General features: G+C 30.9%; 2 protein-coding genes across 2 annotated transcripts in view; both read left to right on the forward strand.

Annotated features, from left to right (window-relative positions):
- The first annotated feature begins 165 nt into the window (after positions 1-165).
- Positions 166-13,507, forward strand: part of LOC122512346 (spectrin alpha chain) — a 65,022-nt gene continuing 51,680 nt past the window's right edge. Inside the window, exon 1 of the mRNA XM_043628124.1 lies at positions 166-550. The gene's annotated coding sequence lies outside the window, so the exon portion shown is untranslated. The remainder of the gene's footprint in view (positions 551-13,507) is intronic.
- Positions 6,877-7,716, forward strand: LOC122512266. Its single transcript, XM_043628005.1, has one exon. It carries the CDS (start codon positions 6,877-6,879, stop codon positions 7,714-7,716), a length of 840 nt encoding a protein of 279 aa, XP_043483940.1.

A 13,507-nucleotide genomic window follows, 5' to 3' on the forward strand; every position in this document is an offset into this window, starting at 1 on the left:
GCAAAATCTATAAATATTAATTTCTATATAATTAAAGATAGAAAAAAAGGAGGTAAAAAAAAAAAGTTGAAAGAGAACAGAAGTTATGAGATTGGTAGTATACTAGCAAACTAGAGATTGGTGAAAGGCTGGTCGAAAGGGGACAGTAAACAGTAGGTTGGGTAGAATGCGGTAGAATCGAAAATGGAAGATGGGTTCTCAACAGCTGGTTATGCTGGTAGTCATACCCATCCCCGCTTTCTTATACCGCGTATTGTCGCTACTCTGTGAATTCTCACACAGCAGTTGAGTTGCAGATATTCGTTCGCGTAATATGTGTGTGCAATCGAAGTAACGAGTGACTGAAATAATTGGTTTATGATTTTGTTCAGTGATTTTTCATCATTTTTCTACCAGTGCGCGTGAGTGAAGTTTTTCAGAACAAACTGCGGAAAACATTTAGTGTGCTACTGCGTGTACTTCGGAGGGAAAAAAAGTGCATACTGGTTTTAATTTAGGATACTATTGCTTATTTACTCTCATTCTAAAAGGATTCGCCCACTAAAAGAAGGTGTGTACTTGCTTTCCGGCTTTATCTCTAGATTTCACACTCCTTTTATTCTTCTTGTTTACAAAGTTTATAAAGTAAGTTTGTTTACCACCTGTTGAAGGTATATATAGATATATATGTATATAAATCTCCAATTCGTATATATATATTTGTATATATAGATATATTTCGATATAAATATCAATTTGCCGATAATTTTCTGTTTTTAAATTAGTTCATGTAGTACTTACTTTTATTTCTCTTTCAAGAAAAATTTAAAGTCATATTCGTAAATTGCAAATTTTATACTTTATGCTTCCTAAATATTCGGTAAGCAGCGTTTTTTCGCTCAACAAGTTATTATTATTAATATTTTCATTATTTTAATGAATAATCATTCGAGTTAAGATATAAATCTATTCAGAAAGTTTACGTATTTTCACATTTCAATATTATTAGAAATGCAAAATACTTTCACCCTATTGGCTATTACAGTTTAGAGAAAATTACCTAAGGATATTGTTGAAAAAATCAGTGTTGGCTGGTAAGTTATTATTGTTTTAGTAACTCAGTTAACTTCTTTTTAGTAATAAAAAAGTTACTTTTTAAAACAAGTATAGTTATAAATTAACTTCGTAACCTGAATAACGTTTAGTTGCTAATAGCGATTTACAGTTATTTTTCAAAAAATAAGTAACTCTAGAGTAAATTACGCAAATTAAAATGGTTATTTTTGCCATAAATTTTTTACTAAAATTCGGCTTTTCTAAATTATTTTATAAATTTCAATTTAGTTTCTAAATAAATAAATTTAAGAGTAAATTACACAGTTAATGAATACTTTCTATAGCAAAATACCAAAACAGTGTTTGATTTCGATGTTCTTCCGGTGTTAACGACTCGTGTAAAAAATAACCTATAAATCAAAATCAAAACGATCAAAACATAAACTATGCTTTAAAAAAATGTTTATTTATAATTATTTATGCACAATCGGGTATTTTTATTAAAAGTATTGGAAAAAATTACATTTTTATAATTCATATTCTTTTGATGAATATTGTTATTTATCAAAATAATTGAATTTTGCAAAGAATTTTATTAAAATGCCTCAAAATAATTGAATTTTCGGAAATAATTTTGTTATTTATAGACATAATTTAATTTTCGGGAATAAGTTTGTTATTTATAGACATAATTGAATTCTTTCGAAGAATTATTTATGTAAATAATTGAATTCTTTGGAAGAATTTTATTGACATCTAAAAGAAAAATTGAATACTTAATTAAAAGAAAAATGAACTAAAATTGTATTTAAAATAATTGATTTCTTTCAAAAAATTTTATTAAAATATTTAAAAATAATTCAATTCCTGTGAAAAATTCTAATATTTTTTGTAAATAATTTAATTCTTAAAAATAAATTTATTTATTGTTTATGAAAAAAATTGAATTATTGCGAAAAATTTTATTATAATGTTTAAAAAGTATTGTGTGGAAAATTTTGTTATTTTTGAAAGAAATTGAATTTTTTATAAGAAATTTATAAACATTGATTAAAATAATTAATTCTTTCGAAATATAATAAATATTATGAAAATTTTATTTCAAATAATTGAACTTTTGTGGAAAATTTTATTTATGTTATTTTATTTATGTTTAAAATTTTGTTATTTTTAAAAAAAATTAAAATTTTATAAGAAATTTATAAACATTGATTAAAATAATTAATTCTTTCAAAATATAATAAATATTATGAAAATTTTATTTTAAATAATTGAATTTTTGTGAAAAATTTTATTTGTGAAAATAATTGAATTTTTCGATTTGATTAATTAATTTAAAATAGTATTAAAAATAATTGAAATTCTTCAATGAGTTTTATTCTTAATGAAAATAATTGAATTCTTGATTAGAATTTTATCAAAAAATTTTTTGAAAAATTGAATTTCCATGAAGAATGTTTTTATTAGTGAAAGTAATTGAATTATTGTGAAGAATTGACATAAAAATTTTGTCAAATAGTTGATTTTTTCGAAGTTTTTTTTTAATCTCAATTTTAAAAAATCGAACAATTTAATTTTACGTGTCTGAAGTTTGCAACGTTGCAAAAATGCGACAAGTATTTATTTTTTTTTCGTAACAATTCTGAAATATTAATTTTTTCCTCTGGAATGTAAAAGTTATATTTAAAAACGATCCAACGTACGCTACTATTTGATTTTTAACTACTTTTTTTGACAAAAATTATACTTTATATTAAAATGTACGTGAAAATGTAATATTTTTTGTGCTGATTTTAAGAAATATTTCTCCTTCATTTATGTATATCAAAAATATATATATACCATATAGAGTTACTGCAAACTTTATATTTGAAGTCGTTTATAAATCATGTTAACATTTGTTTGCTTTTTTCATTCTCCCGGGCCCCTCTTCTCCCCCTTAAAAATTACGTCACATTTATTTGACTTCCTCTTCTCATATTTGTACGATCGAAAAAATATGTAGGCATTTTTTTATTAAATACATTTTTGTAATAATAATAATTATACAATATTTATATTGTATAATAATAACAGATAATAATAATTCAATTATTTTCAAAAAAAATATTCGAAATTCAATTATTTCCAATATCTAGTATTTTCATCAAATTTCGCAAAACCATTCAATTATTTTTGTAAATAATAAAATTTCCACAGGAATTCAATTAATTTAGAACATCACTTTCAAAAATCAATTATTTAACAACATTTTTATACAATTCTTCACAATAATTCAATTACTTTCACTAATAAAAAAATTTTTTCACAGAAATTCAATTCTTTTTAAACATTTTAATAAAATTTTTCGCAATAATTCAATTATTTTTATAAATAATAAAATTCTTCTTAGGAATTCAATTATTTTTAAAAAATTTAATGAAATTTTACAGGAATTGCTCAAAAAGTGTAATTATTCGTAAAAATTTAATTTCATTTCCTCAAAAAAATCAATTATTTAAAAAAATGTTTTTTTAAAATTCTTTGAAAGAATTTAATTATTTACAAAATTATTAGAATTTTTCACAGGAATTCAATTATTTTAAAATATTTTAATAAAATTGTTCAGAAGAAATCAATTATTTTTAATACAATTTTAATTAAATTCTTTTCAAATAATTCAATTATTCTTTTAGATTGTAATAAAATTCTTTACAAGAATTCAATTATTTACATAAATAATTCTTGGAAAGAATTCAATTATTAAAGAGAAATAACAAAATTATCCCCAAAAATTCAATTATTTTGAGGCATTTTAATTAAATTCTTTGCAAAATTCAATTATTTTCATTAATAACAATATTCATCACAAGAATTCAATTATTTTTAAAAGTAATAAAGTTCTTCTATACATATTCGTTTGAAAATACAGAATTCGCTCAATATTCCGTTCTATGATATTTTACTTTAAAAAAGTAGTATTTACTTGATGACTTTTAATGGCACAGAAAAGTTAATCTTATATAAAATAACTGGACAATTAATAAAGCCATTCACAATTTTAAAAAGGAACATTAAATCAAAATGCAGGAAATATTAATATTTTTTTTTAAATTTTACTTGTTTTTTTCTACTGAAATAGATTCATTAATTAAAGAAATGTTAACAATTTTATGTGAAAAAAGACCATTCTCTAATTAGAATCAATTAAATCGTCGTCAATTTAAGATGTATTCATATTGTAGAATTTATATTAGCTACATGGAATTTTTTTTCTTGGAAAACAAACGAGGCGCATGACTACTCACGACTTTTCACTATTTCTAACGGTGATTTGATCGAATTTATAAATTGCCATAGAGGAAAATTATTACGGAAATTTTATTTTTATAAAATTCTTTTATTATTATTATTTAGTGTGTGTAAAAATTTGTGATAAAAAAATAATTTCAAAACCTGATAATTATAATTTTAGATATCATTTTTTCACTTCTATATCTAATTTAACGGCATTTAAATTAGAAAATCGGTGTAATAGATATTTTTTATGTCAGCAATGTAAAAGAGATATGTACACATAATTATAATTTTGTTAATTCTTCTATTTAACGTATTATTGAACTATTAAAATTATCATTTTATCTAATCTTTTGAAATTGTTTTTCGAAATGTCATATGTGTTCAATTGCACATTTTTTCAATTTGTCGATGTCATATTATTATTTATTAAAGTCTCGTCACATATATCTTTCTATTTTAAAAGTACATATTTTATATTATTAATTATTTTCATATTTTTTTACTACTTTCAGAAAATCTCTAGGTACTTATTGAACTAAGAAAAATAAATTTTTGTCTACTTGGCTTAAATAGAGTTAATTAATTTAAAAAATAAAATTTCTAGTTTCAATTTTTATGAGTATAACTTAATTGGCATAGAACGAAACAATTTGTATAAATTATAATTTACTTACTGTAGAATGTATTGAAGGCTAAAAAAAGATGTGCTCTTAATTATAAAGAATTGGTATTTGTTGCGAAACTATAGCGTTACTCATTATATTTAAATAATACAATTTCTAGAACTTTATATTTTTTGCAGCTATTAATTAATCAAGTAGAAATTTTTAAAATTATTTTAGAATAATGTGCCTTTGGAAATAGAGAAAAAATTACAATGCGACTATCGCACCTTAAACTTGACCGTGAACAACTACTTAGTCTGTTTTAGGAGCACATCTACATATTGAAATATATCGAATTGAAAACGTTTGTGAATATTAAAGAACGTTCAAAAATTATATATTCAAATTCTTTAAAACGATTCAATTTTTTTCAAAAAGTATACGAAATTCAATTATTTTCAATATCTAATATTTTCAGAAAATTTTGCAAAACAATTCAATTTTTTAAAAAAAATTTATAAAATTCATCCAAAATTCAATTATTTTCATAAATAATACAATTTTCACAGGAATTCAATTAATTTAGAATAGCATTTTCAGAAAAATTTCGAAAATATCAATTATTTAACAAAATTTTTATACAATTCTTCACAAAAATTCAATTACTTTAACTAATAATAACATTTTTCATGGAAATTAAATTTTTTATAAAAATTTTTAACAAAATTCTAAGCATGAAGTCAATTATTTTCATAATTAATAAAACCCAGTCAGAGAATTTCAATTATATTTAATACAATTTTAAATTAATTAATCGAAAAATTCAATTATTTTCACAAATTAAGTTTTCCACAAGAATTCAATTATTTAAAATATAATTTTCATAATATTTATTATATTATATTTCGAAAAAGTTAATTATTTAAAACAATGTTTATAAAATTTTTTGGAATAATTCAATTATTTTTAAATAATTCATCTCAGAATTTCAATTATTTTTGAAAATATTAATAAAATTCTTAGCAACTATTCAATTATTTTCATAAATAATATTGTAGCGGCAGCACAATTTTCAGTTAAAAAATGATTCTTTTCTTTATATTCATTTCAATTCTCTATTTTTACTATTTCTACATATAATATTGAATTTCGTATTGCTATGTAAGTACTCGCTCAATTGATCGCTTTCTAATTTGTATTTAATCACCTATTATGAGCCTAGGTAAACTCAATAGTTCGGTTGTCGCAAAATCAGCCCTGTCGCCAACTTAATAGGTTTTTAACGTGTTTCGTCTCGCCCTTAGTCTACTATTGCATGAATGTCATTCATGCATCTGAGTTACCTTAAATTTAGTTTTAAGTAATTTTTAATAGCTGTTAAATGATTTTTAATACGTTTTCTTGCTATAAGAAGCCCCGTCTTCTTTACAGACACACAGTTCAATTTTCCGAGCGATTCGACCAACACGAGTAGTAACCGAAATACACACGAGCAACTTTTTCCTATACGAATTCACTTTTTTATTTAATGTAAATTTTCAGTGTAAATTCTGTTGTTGTTAATTAATAAACTGTTGATAAATTGAGAAGTAAACTTGACACTCATTCCTAACAATCCCACAAATTGGTGACCCCGACGTGATCGTGATTTTAAAGTATTTTTTCGTGGGACAAAGTGACAATTAAGTGACATCAAGGCGACCATCAAGTGTCAACAAAGTGACAACCAAGTGAAAACAAAGTGCCAATTAAGTGACAACAAAGCGACCATCAAGTGACAACAGAGTGACAATTAAGTGATAAAAAGTGACAACAAAGTGACGGTCAAGTGACAATCAAGTGATACGAAAATAGTCGACAAAGTGAAAAATTTACTCGTGACACTGAGAGTTTGTGACAATTTTTGACATTCTTTCTCATTTTTTGACATTCATTTTTTTTCTTCTAACAAATCAAAATGACAAGTGGTGTAACGAGCAACGAATCGATCGAAAGAATCGCGTTAAAAATGCCAGTATTCATGCCTGAAGATCCCGAGTTATGGTTTTTGTTGCTCGAGAGTAGTTTTGATGCAGCTGGCATCACTCAAGATGCAACGAAATTCGGTCACGCGCTTAGTGCCTTAGACCCGCGATATACCGTGGAAATTCGTGACGTTTTGCTCAAACCAAAACCCGAACGAACTTTCGAGCTTCTCAAATCAGAACTGATCAAGCGCATGGGTACTTCTCAGGAACAAAATACTCGCCGTCTCCTAGAAAACGAACCGCTCGGTGACAGAAAACCAACGCAATTTTTACGTCATCTCCGCAACCTGGCAGGAAATAAGTTTCCCGAGGATGTCCTGCAGACTCTCTGGCTCGGGCGCTTGCCGAAACACATGCAGGCCATGCTTGCAGCACACAGGGACCTTCCCTTGGACAAACGAGCTGAGATCGCCGACTCTGTCGCGGAAGCTTACGGAAGCTTGTGCAACGTTGCGGAAACACGTACAGCTGTTTCGGCCGCAACAACAAGTTCCACTACGGGAACATCGTTTGAGGCCCGGTTTGCCAGCCTTGAACAGTCTCTCGCGCTAGTGCTCCAGAAGTTTGCCTCCTTGGAAGTGAACCAAGTGTCGCGAGGACGAGATCGCTCTCACTCAAGATCACAATTTCGATCTCGATCACACTCTCGAAATCGACATCAACGATCCAGTGATATGTGTTGGTATCATTGGAAATTCGGGAAAGACGCTAAAAAATGTGAGAAACCTTGCAAATTCTCTAGTGCGGAAAACGAGTCGGGAAGTCGTTAATGTCGGCCAACGACATCTCTCCCGGTAAATCGCGCCGACTATTTTTAACAGACGAATCTTCAAGGATAAGGTTCCTCGTCGACACAGGTGCTGATCTGTGTGTCTTTCCGCGTGTGCAACTTCCTCAACCTCGTGAGAAATCAACTTACGAACTTTTCGCGGCTAACGGGACACTTATCGCAACTTACGGAACGCAAATTTTAAATTTAAATTTTGGTTTGCGTCGCCAATTTACATGGAGATTTGTCGTCGCCGACGTGGAAAAACCGATCATCGGTGCTGACTTCCTGGCACATTACGGACTCCTGGTGGACCTGCAGAAACAACGGCTTCTCGACCAAGTCACTCATCTTACCTCCCAGGGCGAGGTGATTGAGTGCGAGGTTTCCAGCATCAAGACCATCACTGGGTCATCACGTTTCCACGAGCTTCTGCAGCGGTTCTCGGAAATAACTCGTCCGGAGGGAACAACTCGGACTGTCCAGCACTCAACGAGACATCACATCCTGACAACTCCTGGACCACCTGTGGCGCAAAAGCCACGACGACTTGCTCCCGACAAACTGAAAATTGCCAAGGCTGACTTCGCTACATTGGTCAAGCTGGGGATTGCTCAACCATCGAAGGCTTCCTGGTCATCACCACTGCACATGGTCCCGAAGAAGGGGGACGAGTGGAGGCCGTGTGGCGACTATCGTGCTCTCAACGCGAGGACCTTCCCTGATAGGTATCCGATGAGGCACATCCAGGACTTCTCACATGCTCTACGTGGTAAGACCATATTTTCCACCATAGATCTTGTTCGAGCCTTCAACCAGATCCCGGTCGCCGAGGAGGATATCCCGAAGACAGCCATCACCACACCTTTTGGACTCTTCGAGTTCAAATTCATGACCTTTGGTTTGCGGAATGCTGCGCAGACGTTCCAACGCTTCATGGACGAAGTGCTCCAGGGTTTGGACTTCTGCTACGTATACATCGACGACATCCTGATAGCATCTGCGACACCTGAGCAACATCTGGGACACCTGGAGATCATCTTCGAGAGACTGAAGAAGTACGGAGTGATCGTCAACCCAGCCAAATGCGTATTTGGCCAACCTGAAGTTAAATTCCTTGGGTACTTGGTCTCAGCTGCAGGAACCAAGCCCCTGCCAGACAAGGTTGATGCCATCCGTGCCTACACTCGCCCGGAAACAGTTAAGCAGCTCCGTAAGTTCCTTGGAATGATTAACTTTTATAGACGTTTCCTTCCAAATGCAGCCAAGGTCCAGGCGCCGCTCAACAATCTGCTGCAGGGGAACCTAAAAGGAAAAGCTCCAGTTACCTGGACTCCAGACTCCATCAAGGCGTTTGAAGCTAGCAAAGAGAGTCTCGCTGAGGCAACCTTGCTTGCTCATCCTGATGCTGACGCACCACTGGCCATCTTCTGCGACGCCTCCGACTTCGCTGTTGGAGCCTCCTTGCAACAGCTGATCGATAGCAGCTGGCAACCCTTGAACTTCTTTTCCAAGAAGTTGAGTCCAGCTGAAACGAAGTACGGAGCATACGACCGTGAACTCCTGGGGATTTACTTGGCCATCAAGCAATTCCGGCATATGGTCGAAGGACGGTCATTCACCATCTACACTGATCACAAGCCCATCACCTATGCGTTCCAGAAGAAGAGTGATCAGTGTTCTCCACGTCAGTTTCGACATCTGGAATTCATCAGTCAATTCTCAACCGACATCCGCCACGTCTCTGGAGAGGATAATGTTGTAGCAGACGCCCTATCTCGCATCTCTACAATTGAAACCATCCTGGACTACAATGCTCTTGCAGCCAGTCAACGTGACGACATGGAGCTGAAGACAATCCTGGAGGATGCAGATTCTTCCCTCCAACTGAAGCTGATTCGGATTCCTGATGCAGATGTCTCGATTTTCTGTGACGTATCCACTAGGTCAGCACGACCTTACATCACAGAAAAATTCAGGAAAGCAGCCTTCAGCACCATCCACAACCTCTCGCATCCTGGAATTAAATCTACGGTCAAGCTCGTAACACAGCGTTACGTATGGCCGTCGATTAAATCTGATTGCAGGAATTGGGCTCGCAGCTGTATCAACTGTCAGAAATCAAAGGTCTCACGCCATGTCCTATCTCAAGTAGGCAACTTCTCACCACCGTCATCTCGATTTGAGCATGTCCACCTGGACATCGTCATCATGCCATCATCTGAAGGACATCGCTACTGCCTCACCATGGTTGATCGATTCACTAGGTGGCCCGAAGCAATACCCATGGAAAATCAGGAAGCTGAAACTGTTGCTCGAGCATTCTACAACACCTGGATTGCTCGATTTGGAACCCCGCTGAGGATCACCACCGACCAAGGACGCCAGTTTGAGTCGTACTTATTTAAGCAACTCAATCGCTTATTAGGTACAACTCATCTTCGCACAACGGCTTACCACCCTTCAGCCAATGGAATGGTAGAACGGCTACACCGACAGCTGAAAGCAGCAATCATGTGCCACCAAACCAACCGGTGGACTGAGGTGCTGCCAACTGTGCTGCTTGGGATTCGAGCAGCGTGGAAAGACGACATCGAAGCAACATCAGCTGACCTAGTGTATGGTCAGTCTCTTCGCCTCCCTGGTGAATTCCTGGGGGACAACAGCAGCAACTTCGACAACTCTTCCGTTCCAGCTGATTTTGTTGTTGCTCTTCAACAACAACTACGGAACATCAAGCCTACTGGAGGATCTCGCCATGGAGTTAGGAGAACCTTTGTCTTCAAGGACCTTGCGACAACTGGGCAAGTTCTTGTAAGACACGATTCTCCTAAGCAACCTCTTCAGCAGCCCTACGACGGCCCCTACAAGGTCATCCGAAGGTTCGAGAAAACCTTCCTCGTCAACATCAATGGTCGTGACGTTAATGTCTCGATAGACCGTCTGAAACCAGCTTATATTTTGGCTGGTGATCCTGAGGCCAACATCCAGTCATCTCCAGATACCAGCAGCCAGGAGGCTGCAAACACAGAGCAGTTACCACCACCAGAACGAGAGGAAGTTTCAGTACCACACTCTACAAGATCTGGCAGACGCGTACGCTTCCCTGACCGCCTGCAGGGTGGTTTTTCGTAATCGTTAACCACTAGCAGGGGGGTACTGTAGCGGCAGCACAATTTTCAGTTAAAAAATGATTCTTTTCTTTATATTCATTTCAATTCTCTATTTTTACTATTTCTACATATAATATTGAATTTCGTATTGCTATGTAAGTACTCGCTCAATTGATCGCTTTCTAATTTGTATTTAATCACCTATTATGAGCCTAGGTAAACTCAATAGTTCGGTTGTCGCAAAATCAGCCCTGTCGCCAACTTAATAGGTTTTTAACGTGTTTCGTCTCGCCCTTAGTCTACTATTGCATGAATGTCATTCATGCATCTGAGTTACCTTAAATTTAGTTTTAAGTAATTTTTAATAGCTGTTAAATGATTTTTAATACGTTTTCTTGCTATAAGAAGCCCCGTCTTCTTTACAGACACACAGTTCAATTTTCCGAGCGATTCGACCAACACGAGTAGTAACCGAAATACACACGAGCAACTTTTTCCTATACGAATTCACTTTTTTATTTAATGTAAATTTTCAGTGTAAATTCTGTTGTTGTTAATTAATAAACTGTTGATAAATTGAGAAGTAAACTTGACACTCATTCCTAACAATCCCACAATATAATTCATCGCAAGATTTCAATTATTTTTAATACAATTTTACAGGAATTGCTCGAGAAGTGTAATAATTATTCTTAAAAATTTAATTCCAATTCATAAAAAAACACTTATTTAAAAGAATGTTTTTTTTATTTCTTTTGACGAATTTAATTATTTACAAAAATTTTAGAATTTTTCACAGGAATTCAATTATTTTCAAATATTATAATAAAATTATTCGTAAGAAATCAATTTATTATTTTAAATACCATTTTAATTAAATTTTTTTGTAATAATTCAATTATTCTTTTAAATTTTAATAAAATTCTTTCCAAGAATTCAATTATTTACATAAATAATTCATCGAAAGAATTCAATTATTTTGAGACATTTTGATAAAATTCTTTGCAAAATTCAATTAGTTTCATAAATAACAATATTCATCACAAGAATTCAATTATTTTTAAAAGTAATAAATTTTTTCTTCGAAATTAATTATTTAAAAAGAATTCTAATAAAATCGTTCGTAAAAATTCAATTATTTTCATAAATAATAAAATTAAAATGCTTTTTAGGAATTCAATTATTTTCCAAAAAAAAATTTAATGAAATACCACACACAAATTCAATTATTATTGTTAAAAATTGTAATTGAATTCTTTGTAAAATTAAATATTGTTTTTAAAAACTTTTCGCAAATATCTACTATTTTCATAAAGTTTCCAAACAGAATTCAATTATTTAAAAAAATTTTGTAAAAATCAATTATATTTTCATAAATAATAAAAATTTCTCAGGAATTCAATTATTCAAATTAGAATTAGCATAAAATTAGTGGAAAAAAATCAATTGAGTGCTTGGATACAACAAGGGGACGTACGCTCGGCGAGCCGCTTTAAAGTCAGTCAAAGGTACCGTAAAGTGTAAAAAATGAAAATTCAAAATTTTGAATTTTGAAAACTGCCATCTTATAGGAAATAAAAATGCGCATCTTTTTTTTCTTTGAAATTTCTTTGAATAATTAATATTTTTATATGATAATAGAAAAAATGTGATTAATTTTCAATGTTAAATTTCATTGAATTTTAAAACATAAATCGTCGTATCTCCGACAAAAATGAATGAATTCTTTTGATTTTTGGTATACAAATGCATTTGGACCTATAGAAGACGACAATATCACGAAAATGTTAAAAGCAATTAATTGTTTATTGATTTTTAATTGTTAATACTGACCGGTCAAAAATAATTTTTTCTTATCTTTGGCTGCAAAAAGTATGCGGGGAACTTTAAAATTCAAACAACTTCCAGTGAGACATTTGTTTATTACGATGTGAAGAAGTTTTCTGTAAAATTGCAGAGAGATTAGTTTTATATTTACAGAAATACAATAGTTTTAAGAAAAATGCTCGCGCCGCCAACGATCCCTACCGCACAGATTTTAAGGTTAGTTGCACGGTAAAGTTTTATTTATGTATAAATATATGTGTGTAATATTTGCATTGAATTATTTATTAACTATTACATACTATTTATACAACATAGCTATAAACTTTTTTAATAATTTTGTAAAACATTATGTGTATGAATATAAATATTACAAATAATTCTAGCAGTATTTAATTAAATTAAGATTATTTCTGGATATTTATTTTTGTTAGTATATCGTTTATTTACAACTCAATTTTTATCGACTCTATAATGTATTAAAACTATTACTCAATATGCTGCAACAACACTTAATGTCCTTTTTAATTACATACTATGTTGAATCTAGTATAATCTAATAATATCTATTAAAATATAATAGTTCAAAATATCACAATTGTCAAAAATTGTTTAAAATAAAAATTTTTCCTAGTTTTTAAACAATAATATTAACATCTAAAAACGTTTTATAAATTTAATAATGTTTAAAATAAAAACATTTCTTTTAACACAGATATTAATCTTAATTTAATTAAATACTGCTAGAATTATTTGTAATATTTATATTCATACACATAATGTTTTACAAAATTATTAAAAAAGTTTATAGCTATGTTGTATAAATAGTATGTAATAGTTAATAAATAATTCAAT

This window comes from Leptopilina heterotoma, unplaced genomic scaffold (assembly GCF_015476425.1).
Source record: "Leptopilina heterotoma isolate Lh14 unplaced genomic scaffold, ASM1547642v1 Lhet_97, whole genome shotgun sequence".
In the NCBI taxonomy this organism is placed as follows: Eukaryota; Metazoa; Arthropoda; class Insecta; order Hymenoptera; family Figitidae; genus Leptopilina; species Leptopilina heterotoma.

Coding starts and splice junctions, on each gene's coding strand:
- LOC122512266 (XM_043628005.1), top strand. CDS start 6,877: ATGACAAGTGGTGTAACGAGCAACGAATCGATCGAAAGAATCGCGTTA.